Genomic DNA, 23,924 nt, shown 5'->3' with positions numbered 1-23,924 from the left:
GTGGTTGTGTGATGGTGATGTGGTTGTGTGATGGTGATGTGGTTATGTGATGTGATGTGGTTATGTAATGGTGATGTGGTTGTGTGATGGTGACAGGTTTGTGTGATGGTGACAGGGTTGTGTGATGGTGACGTGGTTTTGTGATGGTGATGTGGTTATGTGATGTGAAGTGGTTGTGTGATGGTGATGTGGTTGTGTGATGGTGACAGGTTTGTGTGATGGTGACAGGGTTGTGTGATGGTGACGTGGTTTTGTGATGGTGATGTGGTTGTGTGATGGTGATGTGGTTGTGTGATGTTGATATGGTTATGTGATGGTGATGTGGTTGTGTGATGGTGATGTGGTTGTGTGATGGTGATGTGGTTGTGTGATGGTGATGTAGTTATGTAATGGTCATGTAGCTGTGTGATGGTGATGTGGTTGTGTGATGGTGATGTGGTTATGTGATGGTGATGTGGTTATGTGATGGTGATGTGGTTGTGTGATGGTGATGTGGTTATGTGATGGCAATGTGGTTGTGTGATGGTGATGTGGTTATGTGATGGTGATGTGGTTGTGTGATGGTGATCTGGTTGTGTGATGGTGATGTGGTTGTGTGATGGTGATGTGGTTGTGTGATGGTGATGTAGTTATGTAATGGTCATGTAGCTGTGTGATGGTGATGTGGTTGTGTGATGGTGAAGTGGTTGTGTGATGGTGATGTGGTTGTGTAATGGTGATGTGATGGTTATGTGGTTGTGTGATGGTGACAGGGTCGTGTGATGTGATGTGGTTATGTGAAGGTGATGTAGTTATGTGGTTGTGTGATGGTGATGGAGATGAGCACAGTTATAAGTTCCCACTTCAGCTGCCCCGTATCTGGTGCACGAGATCCACCTAGTCATACGTATGCATACACACATCTCTGCATTGCCCAAATTCTCTCTAGAAATCCAGTTTGTCACTTCAAGGGAGACATTTTGCCATCAAACAACTCCCAAACTAGATTGTTGGATTGATTTTTTGATATTTGAAATGTCCAGTTTATGGGTGTATTGGAGACGAATCAGGTAGAGCTAAGGTGTAGGTACCAAAGCTGTACCTCATTCTGTTTCTGAGACATGCAACTGTATATGCTACAGTATATGTGTTCCTGTCCATGAAATTTGCAGATATCATACAAAGAGGTGGTCAACATTAGGACAGGTCTGCAGATTAGGAGCGAAGCGGAGGTCATTCAGAGGCACATGTAGCCTGTCTACTTCACATCTTGGGTCATTTTGTCATCATCATTAGCATTGCAAATTATCCTAGCAGTAATAATGTATTAGTATTTGTAACATTTTAAGGGATCAAGAGCTACATCATTCCTTGGGGGTATGTTATCCAAGAACATCCACCTTACAGACACATATTTATTTTTCATGTTTTATAAGTCATATTGGCCTAAAATGTAATTTGCTGCCTTAAACAAGTTACTGTAGATATATTCATCGTTCAACGTCCCATAAATGGGAGATCAATGAAGGCTGAGATGCATCAGAGAAATTCTGTGCCTATAATCTCGTCACACCACATCTTATTTTATTTTGGGGGGGGGGGGGGGGGGGGGGCTATAAGGTGGATGTGTGTGGGTAACTGATTGTATTAGCTAATATATCAAGTATATGTCTAAGCTTCAGAAATAGAGGAATAAATATTTTTGTGAGGAAAGTTTTGAAAAACATCTCCAAATACAAACACCCTTGTCTCTTTTTTTCTTAATACAAGGCTTTAGAAGACTAGACCAAATTGGTCGTAAAACGTTTGTCTTTCGATAAAATTACCTAAACTACAGGGATGCAAAAGATTAAGAGAAACCGATTTGATTGTTAACTGTGGAAAGACCAATGATCCTTGATGTAGAGAAGGCCTTGGTTAACTGTTCCTGTTTTTTCAAAAACTCTTCAATACTTTGGGTTTGAGTATCCATTCTTCTCAGAGCTCAGTTTGGCTATTTGGTGTCAGGAGTCAGGGCTGTGGAGTCGGAGTCGAGGAGTCGGAGTCTGAGGCAATTTCGAGTACCTGGAGTCGGAGTCGGCAAACAATGCACCAACTCCGACTCTGAAAATTATAATTAATGACTTCTCTACTGTAAGAATAAAGACCAATGCATGCAGTGCCTCACGTAACCGCAAAACGAACACTTAAGTGACTGTGAAAAAGCATGCTTTTCATGTGCTTCACTATATGGCACGCAGCGCACAATTCGGAACACCAATACTTATAAATGTATTCTCCCTTGTAGTTTACAACTTATTTCCAACGTTCAATAAGGTTTTCAATACCTCGTTGGTAGAAATCACCTGGTGTAGACTCAAAAAATTCATTCAACCAAGCTCTCCCACCATACGCACAACATCTTTTTACGCGGATGAAGATCTTGTTTCATGCGCGGGGTCGTTTGTTTACCTTGGCTAAGCCATTCCTTACGCTGGTTCATATTGATGTACAGGCACCATTTTTCGTCGCCAGTAACGATTTGGTAAAGAAATTGTTCCTTGTGTCCATGAATTGAACGGTGACCATCAAGCAACCAGCGGAGATTGTGGCTCGTTGATTTTTGTTGTCGTCACAAAGCATGCGGAACTCATGCTCCACACTTCTGAACGTTTCCTATTGAGTGAATATTCTTCTCTATAGCTAGAAGAGCTTAGAAGGACTTGATGGAACAGCTTCTTGGATTCAACTGTTAGTGTTTATATTTATTTTAAAACCTGCATGCCTGCTTGTCTGTATGAGGGTAGACATGTGTACATGTTTCTGGAAGAAACTGTCTATCCTAGGTTTTTAAGTGTGGTGCAAGGAATGTATCAAATACATTTGCATATTAATACAGAGGAGTCGGAGTCGAGGAGTCGGGGTCAGAAGTACGAGGAGTCGGAGTCGGGGTCGGAGTCGGAACATTTATCTACCGACTCCACAGCCCTGTCAGGAGTAGTGCCAGAGACCAGGTATATAAAGAATGGAATACACTGCAACTTACTGAAGGTCAGTTTGAATAATTATTGGCTGCCTTGAAGCCATAACTGTCCTCTAGGTGGGAGCGGGTTCTAGATCGGGTAAAAAAAAGATATTCTTTCCTAAGCAGTATGAATCCAGAACTAAATACTTCAAACCATGCTCCCTGCCAATCACGTAAGGTCACAAATTGAAGACCGTAAAATTCGTAATTTTTCTGGCTCACTATCATGAATTTTCTTTGGTCACTTTCTACTATTTAAAAAAAAAAAAATCCTTTCATGCCAACCAAAGCTTTGTGCTGGAATTGACACATTGGGGGAAATTTACTAAAGGAAATTTGTAAAAAATAGGTGTATTTGTTTTTAGAAATACACTTATTTTTTACATTTACTATCCCGAAAATACGGCAATTCGTATTCGTATTGATAGCACATCAATACGAATTGCCGTATTTTCGGGATAGTAAATGTCAAAAATAAATGTATTTCTGGATACAAATATACCTTTTTTTTTTATTTCCTTTAGTAAATTCCCCCCATTGTCTCTCTCACACTCGCAGAACTTGAAGTGATCTTGGATTGATATAGATACAATCGAATCTATAACCTTGGAAATAGTTGATCGGAAGAGTAGAGGACAATCTTTGATCTTTTACGCGCTTGCTTTAACAAACATTGATTTCTTAAAACAATAGCTGCCCAGATCGCAAATACTCAGAAAACCCAAAACATTACCTAAATACAAAATGTGTTTTCTTTTATGCAAATAAGGATAATTGGATACAAGGGGGTTGAAATCGTTAGACGGGTACTCATACCATTGACGTTTTGTCCAAGTCTTATATAAGCCTCATTAGCAGTATCATAAATTGGATCGGTGAGATGTCTTGAGTCAAATGCTGCAAAGTCTTCATCAGGTCCATTGATGAAGAAACTTATCTTGGTGTAGTGAAGCTTCAATGTGGAAAAAAACAAAAGAAAATACCAATAAAGGGAATGCCTATGTAAGGTTGGGAGACATTCCAGGTTTCTTACATCCTGTACAATTACACAAACAACACATATAGACGCAATTGTCTACTGCCAAGTACTGTATCATCAGATTGGGGGTAAAAGGGCAAATACTGTAAGGGATGGATGTGACAATCTGATTGGTGCCATCATGACCTCATGTTTAATATTGTTTCACACGGGACGTTGCCGGTACATAGGAGGCCTAGCCTACTTTCCTGGAAGTTTGGAAGAACTTCCAAATATGTTAGCAATGGCAGAGGAAGAAGATAGACAATATGTTCTCCAAGAAAGCGGCAGCTGTTGAGAGTGCTAATGACACTGCATTACATTAATCCCAACAAAGCAAACCACACATAGTAAAGCTAGTGTAAAACGGAGATGAAACACACAACAAAGCACACAGGAAGTATATATCCGGGGCCTTGCAAGCGGGTAAACGCCGCCCCAATGAAAACAGAAATGTGAAAAGGAGGCGGTATATTAAATATAAATCAAAATATTCTTTAGATGCATCACTGATAAGAAAATGCAAAAATGGAGCAATTTTAAATTTCGAAGCTGAATGGAGCGAATATGTTGAAGGAGAAATTGCAAGCGGCCCTTGCGGTCTTGCGCGAGTCGGTCAATTGTTTTTCACCAGCATTTCAGCTCGCAATCCCCGGGAGTGGTTAGCTGAAATGTGTGAATGTGAGGCTAAACCTGACCGTAATGAGCGTGATTTGCGTAGAAAAATTGTTCAATGAAATTTCGGGCTACGATTTCCTGTAATTTTAGATGGGAGATCGGGTGCAAACTAAAAATTGAATACCACCCTGTGTAACTTTTTCGCTTAAAATGTGAAATAATATAAAAAAAAAAGAATCACCGGTACTTGTGGAGTATCACGGCTCCCACGATGGCCATCGTATGCAAAAAAATCGCATTGCATGCGATCGCATACGATTTTGCACTGAAAAGCATCCAAATGCATTGGAATTAGTATTAAACATGTTCAATGGCCCCCAACTGGCATTTTTGAGGCTGTACCACCCCCACTATCAACGCAAACCCGAAGCGTGGCGAGCACAGCGAGCCCGCGAGGGGCGGCGGTACATGTCCTACGACCTTTTCATACCTCCACTATCCACGTCGGCGTGGAGTTTAGAATAGAAAGTGTGGCGAGCGCAGCGAGCCACCGAGCCCGAAGCGTGGCGAGCGCTGCGAGCCCCGCGTGAAGCCCGTGAGGGGACGCGGATACCTGTGAAGGTATCCGCGTCCCCTCGCCACCGAGCCCAAAGCGTGGCGAGCGCAGCGAGCCCGGCGAGGGGACGCGGATACCTTCACAGGTATCCGCGTCCCCTCACGGGCTTCACAGATGTCCGCGTCCCTTCGCGGGGCTCGCAGCGCTCGCCACGCTTCGGGCTCGGTGGCTCGCTGCACTCGCCACACTTTCTATTCTCAACTCCACGCCGACGTGGATAGTGGGGGTATGAAAAGGTCGTAGGACGCGTACCGCCGCCCCTCGCGGGCTCGCTGCGCTCGCCACGCTTTGGGTTCGCGTTGATAGTGGGGGTGGTACAGCCTCAAAAATGCCAGTTGGGGGCCATTGAACATGTTTAATACTAATTCCAATGCATTTGGATGCTTTTCAGTGCAAAATCGTATGCGATCGATTGCATACGATTTTGTCAAAAAACGTCAAAAACTGTAAAAATCGCATCGCATGCCATCGCATGCCACTATATATGGCATGCGATGGCATGCGATGGGAGCCGTGATACTCCACAAGTACCGAATCACCCATCTAGCACCAGCCAACAGCACTTTCCAACCCATCGTTACTCATAGACATACTTCTAGCTAATTGGAGAACGGCAATTGTACTTCCAGTATAAACAAAGGCAGTAGAGTATGTGCATATGTGGACTTCAGTGCCCCCAGTCCTCTCCTGGAGGGCACTGAAGTTGGAGTTGCATAATCATGTAATTTTATACTTGTCTCGTCAGAATAGGGAATGTAGGAATACACTGCATGCATTACACGGTAGGTTCAGGATACCATTAGATCACCCAACAAATCTCTGGGCCCTGATGGCACAGTATTAGTAGAGAATACTATAAAGTCTTGATGGATTGTCTACTTCCTGCCCTTACTAACCTTTTGCAAAGCTTATTTAGTGGGGATGTCATAATCGGCCTTTAACCAGGCTTATACTATTTATTACCTAAACTAGTAAAAAAGTAAATTAGTTGACTCATATTACGAACCAAGGTTTATTTACTCCTGTCTCCGATCTCGGATGCTCTCTATCCTAACTCATCATCAACTTGGTTTTACTTTTGTTTTTTGTTGTTACTCAATTCCTCAGCATTTGGTCTTCTATGTATCATCGAGAGACTCTACATCCTCCCACAATATCCTGCTGAGCATTGATGCGGAAAAAGTATTCAATAAGATATGTCACATTTACTGTATGTACACTGCATTCTGGAGGGCGGGGGACTTTGGGTCCTCATTTACCCATTGAATATGCTTCATTTACACCAACGGTACAACAAATCTCATTATTAATAATCTGGAAGGAGAACCTGCCAAGATGTTTCGAGGCATGAGGCCAGTCCCACCTTTTGTTTAATTTTACTCCTGGACCCCTTTTTACAAATCCTAAAATCATTTGATAACTTCCAGGACATTCCCTTTAGCCATTGTTTCTTGAAGTCGCTGGCATTTGTCGATCATCCGTGTGATCTCATATCCTCAAAAATGTTACACTAATAGGTTCTTGTGTAGTTTCACGGCGCCACTAGATCGCGTTCAATATCACATGCGATTTGACATGCGATTTACTATCCATTTCATTACCCCACTATCCACTAGGGCGGAAAGTTGTTTCTATATAGTGTGGCGAGCGCAGCGAGCCACCGAGCCCAAAGCGTGGCGAGCGGACACGGAATGTATTAGATGGAATTGCATGCAATATTGTGAGTCACTCTGAAAGAACATCCAACTCCACGCCGACGTGGATAGTGGGGTAATGAAATGGATAGTAAATCGCATGTGATATGGCATGCTATATGGCATGCGATGTCGCATGCGATCTAGTGGCGATGTGAAACTACACAAGTAAGCACTAATATAATGGACAGGACCTCCCAATTTGATCAATTTTCAAGTTTCATGTTAACATTTTTTAGTCTGTAGCTTTGGCCTTGAACCCCACCACTTTCGTACCTTGGGCAAGATCTTTAAATCTAACCGAGTTCCCTTCATTCTAAATCAGGACCTTTATGAGACAAATGGTACAATAGTCATTGCGGTTCTAAAGAAGTGCTATAAACAAACAACTTTTCTTATTCTTTGTACTGTATATGATACAGAGAAAAAAAACCTTCTTTACTTTTTATGTATATACATTTCACAAGAGCGTACGCAATCAGCGGAGAGGATGTGTCTATTAGAGCAAAATAAATCTTGGACAATAACAAATTATATTTAGATGATTGTCATATCCTGATTTTGTCCCTTTGAAAATCACGGCACAGTCATTCAACAGCGCAGTTATAATGCTTGTGTATATATTTCCTTTAAAGAAAGATGAATGGTCTCCCATTCAGATACTGAGTGATTGTTATCAGGGAATCGGGGGCTGTGATGGAGCGTAAACAGTGCAGATGTATTAGTTAAGCGCTGCAAAATTACCATTGAATATCATTACGCCGCTTGTAGATTAGGCCGTAAACAGCCTTCCAGGTACTACAGCTACAATTTCTGTAAATTGTGCATTTTCTAAAACCATTACAGTACTGAAAATCACCACTTTAAAGGGAAAAATTAAACCTCTCCGTTATTATTTACGGACTGCAAATATCTGTTTAGGGCATCGAAATCCCGGCGCGGGTTTTACCCCTCCCCTGCTTATTTATTTATTTTATCTCCATGTTTGAATTTCATTAGGAAACACAACGAGTTCGGCCGGAATGGTATCCTATGTAATATTATTAAATGTATATATATTTTTACAGCCTGTTACTGTCATTCAGTCCAGGACCGTTATCATTACAAAAGATACAGCCATCCTCGCGTGTTATTTGTAACATTATCTCGTGTTTTACAGCATCTTTGTGCATCGCGGCGACATACTGTATGAAATATAACTGGGGGAAAAGTTCTCCGTGGTGGTAATACATAAAAGGGATTGTGCTACTATTTTTACTGTCTTTACCCAGCCAAATCCTGACGAACAGCCAATTTCCTTTATCACATTAACACAGCCATGAGGGAGACACATTTGTTCAAGTCAACTACACTAAAGATACCATTACCAATGCAGCATATACATGTTTTATATCAGCTGTATTCTCCGAGTATGAGGGAGCAAACAATATATTAACACCACCATGACAGTTTATTTAAGAAAAGAAAATTGTCTCGGCGGAGAGACAGAAGTTAGCAATGTATAGCTAAAGCTCACTGTCACTAATCTAATAAAGGCAATAATTCTTTCGCAAGTTTCTTTATAGCGAGAAGCACTCTAGTGATAGTCCTGTCATATCATTCAAAATAAAAATGTTCTTTTATAACTTTAACTACACCTTAGAAAAACAAAGATTTTCTTTCTCCTCTTTATTATTGTTACATTGTTAAATCATAGCAAAAATTGAAAAATACGCATTCAATTTATTTTTATTTTTTTTATTGTTGTTTTTTTTGTTTTGTTTTGTTTTTTTCGTTTCTTCACTTACTTCTGCAGGTAACAAATTTACAGAAATTTTCCCTGGTGGTCAGTCCTGGAGAGGCATCAATAGATTCCGAATAATAAAATGTTTGTGCTTTATGTTGCTGAGGGAAGACCATGGGGCAAGATGTATTGGGACACGTACGGCGCCTGTGATAGAAACATTTATATCAAGGTCGGGAACCGGGAGAGGTTCGGAGGTTTAATATTTATTTTCTGATGAAAGGGAAATAACAAATGTCCCGTGGTATCCATACACAACAACTGTCCAATAAATCTATAATAATGATTTTTTCAGTGATCGCTAGATTTTGTGTCATATATATATATATATATATATATATATATATATATATATATATATATATAAATATATATATATAAATATATATATATATATATATATATATATATATATATATATATATATATATAGTCCTAAATTGCCTTATACAGTAAGTAGTCATTGAGTTTTTTTCTTGCTCATATATGTGCATTATTAGGTGCTGTGGAAACTATATATGTAAATAAAGCAGTGAAATTGTGTTTAATAACAGGTATATTATGTCCGAAGGGGTACTTATGTAATATCTGGGCCCCCGTTTTTCTTATCAGACCGCGTCCCCTCGCGGGGCTCGCTGCGCTCGCCACGCTTCGGGCACAGTGGCTCGCTGCGCTCGCCACACTATATAAAATCAACTCCATGCATAGTTGGATAGTAGGGGTATGAAAAAATAGTGTGCATTTAACATGGGAGCCCAGATAATACATAAGTACCTCCGAAGGTTTCTGTTCTATGAGTTTGAAACCCCAGGAAAGTGTTTGGAAATGGCTTGGAATGGGTTATTTCAGCTTCTGTAAAAGCTGGTTAAAGGGTTCCTGGGGTTATGGATGCAGAGAGAGGGAGAGCTCAATCCATTAGGCCCAGTCCAGGCTTTAGGGCCTCAGCCTCATAACAGGCTAAACATGGCTAACACCTGCATGGGCAAGCTTATAAGTCTGAACAGGAAGTCTCTCCTTGCCTGGGGAGCAAGCTGCTGGCTCACTATATGTGCCTGAAGTGAGGGATATATTGAAATGAGTTTTGGTGAGTTGGGCAGTAGGTCCTTTTTACCCATAGAGATGGAAACATTACGTATCGTTAGAGCTGGAGAGGCTTTGATTTAGGTTTTGGTTTTAGGTTTGCGCAAATAAAGATAGCTGAGGCTATATGTACCAAATATACTGGACTCTGCATAACCATTTGGGCCGCTGAAGAAAGTGACCAGTCTGACACAGGAGATGGCCACAGAGACGTAGATTGCCCCAAGCTACTGTATGCCAATTTCTAGATAGAAGCATTTGAATCCCAGTCCAGCTACGGTATGTCTTTGAGGCAAACATTGTCCTCTATGGCAATTATATTACTATTCAAATAATTAAATGCTAGGGGTGAGGGTTCCACATGCAAACTTAAAATTTAAACTACACTCAAACATTCAGTAAAACCTCACATTCATTGGATGCCGGTATCACAACATAAGAAGGGAATGGAAAATAACTAGCTGCATTACAGATACAAACACTCTAACAGGCAGCCTATATTCTGTATTCTATTACAATTAAAACTGTATATTTTCAATCCAGTGTGGTCTATATCAATGATTTGAATGTGTATGTAAACACACACACAGGGCCACAACTGGGAGACTAGGGGGGTGCATGCCTTGGGAGCTGGATATGATGTGATATTGAGATGGCACACCACATGGTGTAGCCAGCCACTCCTTCCACCTGCTGCTGATTACACCTGGCACATTCCATCTACCGCTACCTCGGCCAGTTGCTCCTCCCTCCCCATCCTGCCGATGGAGTCAGGGTCTGACCTTTGGACAGGATCTGTTGGTGAGCCTTTGGAAGGCCAAGTAATCTCTCCTGCTCGCAGCTATCTTGGTGTGCCCGCAGCAGTCACTGGGGCGGAAGCACGGTCTGGAGTGCCGGCTTTACTGAAATATTGACCTACATAAGCTTCAACGTGTGAAGGAGAGCCAGGAGGACAGCAGGAAGTTTATGTTCAAGACCTTAGAACAGCAGTTCTCAAACTGCGGGTCCTGACCCGAAAGTGGGTTGCGACCATCTCAGTATGGGGTCGCAACTTCGTGGTGCTGATCATTAGGCTGATGGCTTCTCTAATTTCTCAACTAGTGATTCAAGGAGTCAGAAAAATCTGTTGAACTGTCTGTTACTTCGGACTCCTGGCATCATTTTGTGCATCCACAATGCTGCCGTGCAAAAGAGCATCTAGCTGATCTGACCCTACAGTACTACTGCTTGCCAGTAGGTAAGGCCTCTCCTCCACTTCTTGGGGACACTGTGCCTGGGATAGCTATGATCACAGAATTGGTGTATGCCTAAGGATGTAACACATTAAGTTCCCGTTGAATGCCGTGCAGCCATCTCTCTGGATCTTTCACTCTCTGCCCGCTTTTAAAAATACAAAAAAGGGGTCCTGAGCAGAGCTGGATTAGATAACTGTGGCAGTTTCTCAGGGGCCCCCAAACTCTAGGTCCCCCCCGCAGGGCCACCTTAACACATTGCCTTACTGGGCAGCTGCCATAGGTCCCCACAAATCCAACTACAGCTGGCATCACTCAGGCCTGGAGGTTTGGGCTGGCAGACACTTCCCAGAGTGGCTTATGCTGCCTTTTTATGGCAGTCAGTTCATTACAGCCCCACCAGTGATAGCATCTTGTTTGCTATACCTCCTGATGCCAGCCTGCCTAGGATTCCTCTGCTCCCTGGTCTCACGTCCAGTTCCTTCCGTCTGCCTGTTCTGGTACGCCTATCAGGGTTCCTTGAGTTCTGCTTGGGCATCTTCTTTCCTAAATAGATGCTTGGTTCTTGTGTGGAGTTGTGTGGTTTGCTGTGCATTGTCTTGTTAGTATTCTTGTATGCGACTCTGTCAATTTAGCATTGTTTCTGTGACTAGGTTGCTTGTGTGATTAGATCGTTTATTTAGGTTTTGTGGCAGTCTGGCATCTCCTTTTGGTTTCTCTAACCTCATTTAGGGTCCCTTTAGTTAGATCTCCTTTTGTACTTTCTCTATGGATCACTGGCTCTTTGTCCCCTCTAAGACCTGGTGGCACCGGATTTGGGGCAAACCTAATTTGTCCCTTCAAATGTGGCTATTTTAGGTGAAGCCTAGTACACAGGAGACAGTCATTCCCGAGAAGGTCAACAGAATCAGTGTAGAAACCGCTGTGACCATTATAAACAGCGGTTACGGCTTTGGGGTAACAACTGCATTATATCACCGGTCTGCAGCCAAACAGTTACTGGGTGTAAACTGCCAATTGCTGGATGGCTGATAGCAGCTGGAGAGGCGCTGTAGGAAGTTATGAGTTTTTACTTTAGTAGGGGCTCCAATACATTGCTTTGCCTATTGCCCACAATACCGTTGAGACGGCCCTGGGTCCCCACACACATAGCTACATCACCAGTGTAGCATAGTGTAAACAGGGGTTTTTATGTAGCATATTAGGAACTTGGGGATGCCACAGTATACTCAACACTTTTATGGTGCATACTATAACCTTGCTAGTATATCTTAGTGACAATTTAGTAATAGGGCCCCGTAATAGTTGTATGAGGCCCAAAAAGACCTTAATCCAGCACATGTCCTGAAGTTATCATTCTACTGTTATACTGCAGCATGGGGTCATATTGCAAGATAGAGAGGCTTATGGACTTGAGATATAGGGCCTTATTCTGATCTGAGCTCAGTACAAATTTATTCTTAAAATGGGCAAAACCATGTGCACTGCAGGTGGAGCAGATGTAACCTGTGCAAAGAGAGTTAAATTTGGGTGGGGTGTGCTGAAACTGAAATCTAAATTGCAGTGTAAAAATAAAGGTACTCTTTACCTAGCACGGCGCCCATCGCGGGCATCGCGGGCATTGAATGCACTAAAAAATCGGGTGCGACGCGACTGACGCGATGCCCGCGATTTCCCATAGGGAACAATGTTAAATGTCTCAATTGACCCGATTTTCCTGTTCAATGCCTCAATTGACCCGATTTTTCCATAGGAAACAATGTTAAATGGCCCACAGAGGCCAAATAGGCACTGTGTGAAATGGCCCCCACAATTGTTAACGGCACCCCACGATCAACGTGAACCGGTACGCGTCCTATGACCTTTTCATACCCCCACTATCCACGTCGGCGTGGAGTTGAGAATAGAATAGTGTGGCGAGCGCAGCGAGCCACCGAGCCCGAAGCGTGTCGAGCGCAGCGAGCCCCGCGAGGGGACGCGGATACCTGTGAAGCCCGCGAAGGGACGCGTTTACCTGTGAAGGTATCCGCGTCCTCTCGCGGGGGTCGCTGCGCTCGCCACGCTTCGGGCTCGGTGACTCGCTGCGCTCGCCACACTATTCTATTCTCAACTCCACGCCGACGTGGATAGTGGGGGTATGAAAAGGTCGTAGGACGCGTACTGCCGTCCCTCGCGGGCTCGCTGCGCTCGCCACGCTTCGGGTTGACGTTGATCGTGGGGTGGCGTTAACAATTGTGGGGGCCATTTCACACTTCAGGGTGGCTATTTGGCCTCTGTGGGCCATTTAACATTGTTTCCTATGGAAAAATCGGGTCAATTGAGGCATTGAACAGTAAAATCGGGTCAATTGAGAAATTTAACATTGTTCCCTATGGGAAATCGCGGGCATCGCGTCGCACCCGATTTTTAGTGCATTCAATGCCCGCGATGCCCGCGATTTTTTTACCTGCGATGCCCACGATCAAAATCGTGGGCGCCGTGCTAGGTAAAGAGTACCAATATAAAGCAGCCAGTATTTACCCTGCACAGAAACAAAATAACTCACACAAACCTAACTCTCTCTGCACATGTTACATCTGCCCCACCTGCAGTGCACATGGTTTTGCCCATTTTAAGGACAAATTTGTACTGAGCTCAGATCAGAATAAGGCCCATAGAGTGGAGAGCAATAAAGTATCACCCAATCAGCTCATTCCAAACACAGCCTGTAAAACAGCAGTCAGGAGCTGATTGGTTAATACTTCATAGAAGATTTAACAATGATTTATGTTCTTTATGTTGCCTTAGCCAATCAGTGCCCAAATGCCATGTGGTTTTAAAAATGACAGTTAGAAACTGCTTCGCTGGAGCATCATTTAACATTTGTAACGAGTGATAACAAGAATATCACTTGTTTTTAAATCTGGTCCTTTATCTCTCTCCAACACTTAGTACATCTCCTATGTCACAGTAGAACTAGGAATGTCACAGGACGGACCAACCACAGTGGGGAACACAGCAGAGACAGACCTGCCCAATACAATCTTATACACACAGATCCCAGTCAGAACAGTGACAAATTAATTACAAACGAGCTGCACAAACAAGGAATTTAAACGGATTTTTTTCAGATAATTTGTATTTGTATATATCAGTATTTGAACTTCTATGCATGTACGCAGGGCCGTTTCTAGAGGCCTACAAGCCGTGCAGCTGCCCGGGGCGCTGCACGGCTTATCCGCCTCTGTTAACAGCTGGGGCGCCCAGCAGCTCCCCCAAAGCCGTCGCCTCCTCCAAGTTCCTCCCCCTCTCCCGAGTCCCCGTCCGCCACAGGCACAGCAAGCTGATTTCCCAGGGGAGGGGAGCGCATCGCGCGTCTCTCCTTCCCCTCTTTCACTTGTGTTACGGCTGTCAGCCAATCAGAGCTCGCGGGCCTGCAGCCAATCAGGAGCCAGCCCATGAGGTATGAATGGCTGACGGCTCAGGTACACAGTGAAGGGGAAGGAGAGACGCGCGATGCGCTCGCCTCCCCAGAAAAAGCAGCAGCACCAGTGATGGCAGCGGCGGGGGACTGGAGGGGGAGACCCAGGGCCAGAGAAAGTGAGTTGTGCTGATTCTGGCACTTTGGGGGCATATGTGTGGCACTGTGGGGGGCATATGTGTGGCACTGTGGGGGCATACATATGGCACTGTGGGGGCATATATGTGGCACTGTAGGGGCATCTGTGTGGCACTGTGGGGGCATATCTGGCACTGTGGGACATATCTGGCACTGTGGGGGCATATCTGTGGCACTGTGGGGAATATTTGGCACTGTGGGGGCATATTTGGCACTGTGGGGGCATAGCTGGCACTGTGGGGGCATATGTGTGGCACTGTGGGGGCATATGTGTGGCACTGTGAGGGCATATCTGCCACTGTGGGGGCATATATGTATGGCACTGTGGGGGCATATTTGGCACTGTGGGGGCATATTAGTAAACGGCATCAGTTGTGCGGCAGCAGCGCGTGGGGCATAATGTGTAATAGGCATTACGGTGTGGGGAGTATTGTGTAATTGCCATCACAGTGTGGGGTGTAATGGGCATCACAGTGTGGGGTCTAATGGGCATCATGGTGTGCGACATAATGTGTAATTGTCACCACGGTGTGTGACATAATGTGTAATTGTCATCACTGTGTGCAACATAATGTGTAATTGTCATCATGGTGTGCGGTGTAATGTTTAATTGTCATCACGGTGTGCGGCGTAATATGTAATTGGTATCACAAATAGTGTATAATGATTTAAGGAGCCTGTCATTGTTTGGCCTTGATCTGTGACGTGTACTAGGTCACCGTGTGGGCATTTATATTTTTATGTCACTGTGTGGCCTTCAGCCCGCCAATTTAAGTGCGGGAGGACAATGACAATTCCTGTAGTAACCAATGTTTGGACATGCAGTTTGCAAAAGTGAGATATTAAGCCACACCCCTTTTATAAATAAACCACGCCCCCTATTTCGGCGCACGCAATTTTTTCTATGTCATGTTATGTATTGGGGGGGGGGGGGCGCATTTTTATTTCTTTGCCCTGGTAGCTAAATTGTCTAGAAACGGCCCTGCATGTACGCATAACCCCTTTGTAGAGGGCTTTGGTGGCTGTGTGTCGTCACCAGTTGCAGCCGCTGCGCCCCGAAACATGGACAGACTACGTCGGGCTTTGCAGTTAGGCTGCGAGGCCACTGATGTGCGAGCGCTTGCTGTGTAGCGAAGCACTCGCACTTTAGTGAGCACATCGAGGGGCGGGACCCAGCGTGCAGGGCGGCCTCCCTGTGTCTAGCGCTGGGACTTGCTGCAAGACTCCCTCTGAATCAGGCCCTTTATTTGTTAAGAAGCAGCAATCTAGCATCTGCAATAAAAGGACGGGGGGTTGGGGAGACAGCTGTAGCATAGTGACAGCGCTCCCGAGGGGTCGCCCTGGGTTGAGGTTTGTGTGAATGGCCGAGAAAATAAATAACAGTCATCATTATTTTAAAACATCTATAATTTGTAGCTTTGTGTAATGTGGCATTAATAATACAGGGGACGGCCCCACTCTCTGCATGCCGGTCTGTCGGATTTAAAGGACAAGTTTTCACTCTGTAGTCAAACAGTTATGATGTAAAGGAGTTTCATTAAATCATAAGTACCTTAACCTTTTCTTGAAAGAACTGTAGGATTTAAAGATTTATAAAGAAATTTTGCCTGAACTAGGAAATGACTCATATTTGACATGTATTGGAATGATAATGCTGATTTCAATAGGCACTCTAAGAGCATTGTTCCCTCTAGAGAGTAATACAGGCAGGGCCTTCCCTCTGCATTCTGATTTCAAACTTTCTTCCCAAAGCTTTTAACGTGCGACTGTCTGCCAACGTGTGGCGGAGTTACACTGATCTGACCAGGCAAAATAAAGGCTGCAAAAAAAGATTGCGCTTTATAATTGTAGACAGAGAACCTAGAACAGCCACATCAATCTGACATATCCCGGAAGACTTCTGAAACAGCTTGTGTTTAATCAGTTTTGTGTCTTTTCAATGGAAATTCATTAAGCCCTACCTAATTTTGGAGATATAACTTGCATATTTCACTGACAGAATCCCCCCACCTCGGCCCACCAAGATCTGAAATCCAGTCACTATGTAAGAATGAATAGTTAATGTATAAGGTACCTCTGCGAACAAGCTTTGAAAAGGTGGCTTAAACCATCAGATGCATAATTAACTAATGCAATTACTGCAGAAAGTTGTACTGATCAATTTAGCTACAGGGAGTTACTTTCTGTACGGAGAATATTGCAGACGATTAGTAACATGTGTCAGCGGTTCTAGGACATCAGAAGATGTATAATGAATAACTGAATGTGTGATTCTATAACATTACAGACGTATAAACAAAATAACAAGTACTAGCATACCCTCGGTAAGGGCCGCCCCCCCCCCCCCTCTATTTAGGGCCCCCCTGTGGTTGACATGAATTTAATGGGAGTGGGGTAGTGCTGCAGCTTCATCTATCTGCCAATGTGACAATGATTAATGGTGCTGAGCATCGGAAGCCAAGGCACACCGAGGACAGCAACAGCAGCAGCTTCCTCGTCATGAGAGGGTTTTTAATAAAGAGGCAGTGCTGAGCCTGAGAGGTCTCCTACAGAGTAAGGTACAGAGGGACAAACACAGGATTTTAATTTGATATATTTATATACAGTATATACAGTATATACAGTATATATATAAATCCCCCACCATGCAGTTACCCATTAACCGAGTTTATCCTGCCATTACTCTGTGTTTTGGCAGTGTAATATTCATTATATGGTGGTCACTGTGATGCTCTCTGTATTAGATGGTGATCACTGTGATGTTCTCTGTATTATATGGTGGTCACTGTGATGCTCTCTGTATTAGATGGTGATCACTGTGATGTTCTCTGTATTAGATGGTGGTCACTGGGATGCTCTGTGTATTAGATGGTGGTCACTGTGTTGCTCCCTGTATTATATGGTGGTCACTGTGATGCTCTCTATATTATATGGTGGTCACTGTGATGCGCTCTGTATTATATGGTGGTCACTGTGATGCGCTCTGTATTATATGGTGGTCACTGTGCTGCTCTCTGTATTATATGGTGGTCACTGTGATGCTCCCTGCATTATATGGTGGTCACTGTGATGCTCCCTGCAGTATATGGTGGTCACTGTGATGCTCTCTATATTATATGGTGGTTACTGTGATGCTCTCTGCATTATATGGTGGTCACTGTGATGTTCTCTGCATTATATGGTGGTCACTGTGATGCTCCCTGTATTATATGGTGGTCACTGTGATGCTCTCTATATTATATGGTGGTCACTGTGATGCTCCCTGCATTATATGGTGGTCACTGTGATGCTCTCTATATTATATGGTGGTCACTGTGATGCTCCCTGTATTATATGGTGGTCACTGTGATGCTCCCTGTATTATATGGTGGTCACTGTGATGTTCTCTGCATTATATGGTGGTCACTGTGATGCTCCCTGTATTATATGGTGGTCACTGTGATGCTCTCTATATTATATGGTGGTCACTGTGATGCTCCCTGCATTATATGGTGGTCACTGTGATGCTCTCTGTATTATATGGTGGTCACTGTGATGCTCCCTGCATTATATGGTGGTCACTGTGATGCTCCCTGTATTATATGGTGGTCACTGTGATGCTCTCTATATTATAAGGTGGTCACTGTGATGCTCTCTATATTATAAGGTGGTCACTGTGATGCGCTCTGTATTATATGGTGGTCACTGTGATGCTCCCTGCATTATATGGTGGTCACTCTGATGCTCTCTATATTATATGGTGGTCACTGTGATGTTCCCTGCAGTATATGGTGGTCACTGTGATGCTCCCTGTATTAGATGGTGGTCACTGTGCTGCTCTCTGTATTATATGGTGGTCACTGTGCTGCTCTCTGTATTATATGGTGGTCACTCTGATGCTCTCTGTATTATATGGTGGTCAATGTGATGCTCTCTGTATTAGATGGTGGTCACTGTGCTGCTCTCTGTATTATATGGTGGTCACTGTGCTGCTCTCTGTATTATATGGTGGTCACTCTGATGCTCTCTGTATTATATGGTGGTCACTGTGCTGCTCTCTGTATTATATGGTGGTCACTGTGCTGCTCTCTGTATTATATGGTGGTCACTCTGATGCTCTCTGTATTATATGGTGGTCAATGTGATGCTCTCTGTATTATATGGTGATCACTGTGATGTTCTCTGTATTATATGGTGGTCACTGTGCTGCTCTCTGTATTATATGGTGGTCACTCTGATGCTCTCTGTATTATATGGTGGTCAATGTGATGCTCTCTGTATTATATGGTGGTCACTGTGATGTTCCCTGCAGTATATGGTGGTCACTGTGATGCTGTCTGTATTATATGGTGGTCACTGTGATGCTCTCTGTATTATATGGTGGTCAATGTGATGCTCTCTGTATTATATGGTGGTCAATGTGATGCTCTCTGTATTAGATGGTGATCACTGTGATGTTCTCTGTATTATATGGTGGTCACTGTGCTGCTCTCTGTATTATATGGTGGTCACTGTGATGCTCCCTGTATTATATGGTGGTCACTGTGATGCTCCCTGCATTATATGGTGGTCACTGTGCTGCTCTCTGTATTAGATGGTGGTCACTGTGCTGCTCTCTGTATTATATAGTGGTCACTGTGATGCTCTCTGTATTAGATGGTGGTCACTGTGATGCTCCCTGCATTATATGGTGGTCACTGTGCTGCTCTCTGTATTAGATGGTGGACACTGTGCTGCTCTATGTATTATATGGTGGTCACTGTGATGCTCCCTGCAGTATATGGTGGTCATCGTGGTGCTTTCTGTTGGTACACTGAGCACTGTACTGTTGTACATTCATAGACAGATCACGAGACAATAGAACGTAAAATGTTTGTTACAACAGTTTGTGGAGCAGGTCCTGAGAAATACGTATATAGCCAGAGCCAAGCTTATACTGGAACAGAAATTAAAGCCAAAGACTCCAGGGCCGCACATCGCTCAGCATTGGACTCCCGTCGCCCCGTGTTTGGGTCATTCGGGCCTGCACATCACCTGTTAGATGTGAGAATCATGTAAAACTTGAAGACAGGAGCTGTCAGCATTGGAACTCATCCAGACACCACACATGCTGTGAGCCGGGAGCCAAGGTGCCATTAATCCTGGGAAACAACACTGGGCAGCAATTAAGAGTCCTAAAATACTTCAAAGGATCAACTTTCATGAAATTACTGTTCTTAAAGTCTGGAAATTCTGCATTTACATTTTTCTGTGATGCCGATTGGAGATCAGGTACGGATGACCGTCATCTATGCCATCAGCTGGGCGGGCAGAAAGCTACCCACTATGACCTATTCAGCGCTGAGAGCCTTGTGTGAATTAAGGTCCGATTCAGGATCACAGCAAGGGGGGTGTTGCAGAGTAGTTCCCCCCTGTGCTGTCTCTTTCACTAGGATGACATTACAGCACCTGTGCAGCCAGCACCCACCACTGTGTAAGAACAGTACTGTACACACATGAGGCCTCTCCAGAAACTCTCCGGTATGAACCTGACCCGAAATCATAAGGGAAGGACGTACATGACCTTTGTTTCGTTTTTGGCATCCGAGATCCAAGCTTGAAGGAAAGACCCCAGCTGGGACTGTGTTCTGCTGTGAACCCCAAAGTGATATAAAGCAGCTCTCGGTTTAACGCCAAATACAAATGTTTGGGTGTGTTCTGCTTCCAGAAAACCCAGACTGCTTATCTCTAAATGAATCCCCCCAGGTTCCACGCCAACAGGGCTGGATTAACAATGGGCCTGACGGAGCTACAGCTCCAGGCCCACTCTCCAAATAGGCCAATTTTGTAGCTGCGAGCCAGGACTTTCCAACGAGCCTGGCCCCGCGTCGCTAGCCCCCCGGGAACCGGAGATACCGCCAGGCAAAGCTGGAACGTTTTCCCCATAGGATAACATGGCACCCGTTAAATCGGACCCCTACCCAGTTCCAATGGAATCACAGAAGCTCAAGGTTGATCGCAGTCTAACACAAATCGCTGGGCCTTCAATCTGATAATAGCCTGGTCCATATGGGTTCATTGTTTCTAGAGATATTGAGGGTAAACAGATTTTTTCTTTTCTGAAATTAAATTTCATGGCTGTTCATGTTGTTTGAGGGCAGATTTCTCTCGAACCAAACAGCCCAGTTTCACAGGACTAAAATCATTTGAAAATCATTCGAAGCCCACATGTAAATGGGTCAGTTGGTTCCGAAGATATAGCTGGTTGTTTAAAGGGAGGGGGGTCGTTTTCTCACCTCCTCATTCCAGAAAATGAAGGGACTAGACTGGTGTAAAAGGGGCCAGCCCGGGTAAATCCCTGCATTTTCTGGTGTGAAAGAGGTATTATTTCAAATAGCCGGGAACTGCATTGCTTTGAATACAGCCGGTCAGCCCCCTGTTCTCTGCCCGGCTGTCAATGGCTGTCATTTCTGCCCGGCTGTGGCTGTCCCCCAGTTACTGCAAGCATGTATTCCCCCTTGGCAATGAGCATGAAATCCCACATGGCAATGAGCATGGAACCCCTGGCAATGAGCATGGAACCCCTGGTAATGAGCATATAGGTAAGCAGCACTTATGTTGCATAATTTTTGGGACTTGTTTCCTAGCACAGCGCCTCCGATTTCCATTGCAGACCAGCGCATCGCATACCATCGCATATCTTATGACATGGTATGCAATGGGCTAGGAAATAAGTACCTAATTTTTAATAGGCATTATGGTGTTTGGCATAATACGTAATGGACATTATGGTGTGTGGCTTATGGTGGCTTATGGTGTAATTTTTAATGCCCCTGTTTATGAAGCATATTGTGCATTATTGCTCAATCTGTTTGGTATATAGTGTGTATTTTGGCTCAATCCATGTGGCAAAATGTGAATTTTGCCTTAATCTGTGTGGCATAATGTGAATTTTGACTCAATACGTGTGCCATAGTGTGAATTTTGGCTCAGTCAGTGTGAATATTTGCTCATTCCACGTGGCATAATGTGTAAGAGGCAAGTACAGTATAAGGGGGTTACTATTGTGTTGCATGATTTGTATAAGGGGTATATGGTGTGGTAAACTTTGTTGACCACATAAAAGGTGCTGAAATGTTGTCTACCAAGTTTTGGCTTTCAGTATTTTTCTATGACTGGAGTGCCGCCTCACCCCGCAAGTATCTTAGGACATTGGCGTCCTGCGGGTGCACCTTTGGAGGGCACCGGCCAATATATCTCCCTGCATTTTTCCTATGCCAGCCCCCTGCTTTTTCCAGGCATATATAATTAGTTGAAAGTATTTACACAAATAGAGACACACCCATGAGCAGTCCACCCAACCAGAACACAGGTCACGCCACCCACATTATTAGGTGCTTGCCACAACCCCTATTATTGCACATAATAGGCCCTTGATAATTTTTAGCTCCAGGCCTATTTAGACCTTAATCTGGCACTGCACGCCAATGTGTAATATCAATATTTTGACTGTCTCCAGGATCCACCGGCAGCATCATCACCTACCATAGCTGCAAATAGCATGAGTGAATACTGTAAGTATAGCTATGGTAGGTGCATTGGTGTGTCTGCACAGTGCCTGTCACACACCCTGCACCCAGTTACACTCCCTGCGGCTTCTCCTTGATCGCTCCGTCTCTTCATCCTCAATGAGCCTTCTGAGAATCTCTCAACATGGCCACACATCCTCCGAGCACCATTAATTGAATACTGAGAGATGGAGCCAGCCCAGGTTGGGGGGTCACATAGTCACATACTCCAGAAGGGCACATACAGTACAGACATGCCTCCTCAACGTCAGGTGTGCTGCTGCTAGTTTTGTTATTTAGCTGTTACTATGCAACCTGGACTGGGATTTCTGTGCAGCAGACATACCTGAATCCCTCATTAGCTGACCCTTTATTAGGGTTTCTGACCAGCTGCTCCCTGCTGGTGATATTTCCTGTTCCTGTTTGGTCCTCAGTGAAGGAAACATGTCACTGTGAAGTCCTTTGAGTTCAGCTCCAGAGGTCCTGCAGGGGCTCGCTCCTTGTGTCATCCAGCGGTACTCCTCGATCCTGTCTGGTCACAGCTAAGTGCCTTTCCCATCTATGCTATCTCTTACATTCATCGGAGTGGAGTTATATGGGGTCCCTTGCATATATATTTATAATCCTGAACCACATGGGTTGTTCACTTCTATCATTAGTGAAAGTGCTGCATTGCTGTATATGGGGATCTTGCTGTGATGTGTAATACGTATTATTAACACATTCTTGCGTTGTTGCATTTACAGTTGTTCGATGGGAAACAGTATCCCCATTTCCCATCTAACTACCTCCTGAACTGACCTACTTAGGGGGTCACCCTTTGGTAAAAGTTTGTACATTGGACTGCTGGAGGATCCCTTCCCGCAGAGGACAGTTGAGCCAGATTTTGGTTTTGTTTCCCATTTTTCTACGGGTTTTAGTTAGTGTTCCTCTTGTCCACTCTGGAGACGGCGAGCATGTTGTTTTCAGACCAAGTCCAGGTGGCACCGGAGTTGGGGCGGACTTAATTCGCCCCTTCAAACGTGGCTTTTAGTGGTGAAGCCTTAACTCTGCAGGTGCCATTTCTCTCTGGAGGGATTAACAGTCAGGGTTGGGATTGTGACTGTCCGCACCTCTATGCTCCTGGTTATTGTCAGTTTCTCTTGTTGGTCCTATATCCCATATTCAGTTTAGTTTATGCCATTTATTTATCCTAATCATCCAGCAATTGCTCCAGGTACCCCATCTGCTATAGTTCCCTGCTCTATTCCTATAGAACAGCGGTTAATCCTAACATTTAGGCATAGAGTCACTAACCAGGTGTACTATGGACTGATGCGAATCACTCATCAGGTGTACTATGGACTGATGTGAGTCACTCGCTATGTGTACTATGGATAGACTGAGGTGAGTCACTCGGTAGGTGTACTATGGGCTTATGTGAGTCACTCTCTAGGTGTACTATGGATAGACTGATGTGAATCACTCACTAGGTGTTCTATTGGCTGATGTGAATCACTCGCTAGGTGTACAATGGACTGATGTGAATCACTTGCTAGGTGTACTATGGACTGATGTGAATCACTTGCTAGGTGTACTATGGACTGATGTGAATCACTTGCTAGGTGTACTATGGACTGATGTGAGTCACTTGCTAGGTGTACTATGGACTGATGTGAGTCACTCGCTAGGTGTTCTATGCAGGGCCGCCAAGAGAAATCCTGGGCCCCAGTACAACAACTTCCTGGGGCCCTTACGGACAAAACTCCCTGCGGACCCGTTGTTACACCACTGTTT

General features: G+C 44.2%; 1 protein-coding gene across 8 annotated transcripts in view; it reads right to left on the bottom strand.

Moving 5' to 3' along the window:
* USH2A (usherin) overlaps positions 1-23,924 on the bottom strand; it is a 739,769-nt gene that overhangs the window by 694,331 nt on the left and 21,514 nt on the right. For all 8 annotated transcript variants that reach the window (XM_083175163.1, XM_083175160.1, XM_083175162.1 and 5 more), the window contains exon 3: positions 3,800-3,935. In XM_083175163.1, the coding sequence (XP_083031289.1) occupies positions 3,800-3,935 (136 nt within the window). The remainder of the gene's footprint in view (positions 1-3,799; positions 3,936-23,924) is intronic.

This window comes from Crinia signifera, chromosome 3, assembly GCF_055691185.1.
Source record: "Crinia signifera chromosome 3, ASM5569118v1, whole genome shotgun sequence".
Classification (NCBI taxonomy): domain Eukaryota; kingdom Metazoa; phylum Chordata; class Amphibia; order Anura; family Myobatrachidae; genus Crinia; species Crinia signifera.
Note: the sequence above shows the minus strand (reverse complement) of the source record. Positions and strands in the feature narration are given on the sequence as shown.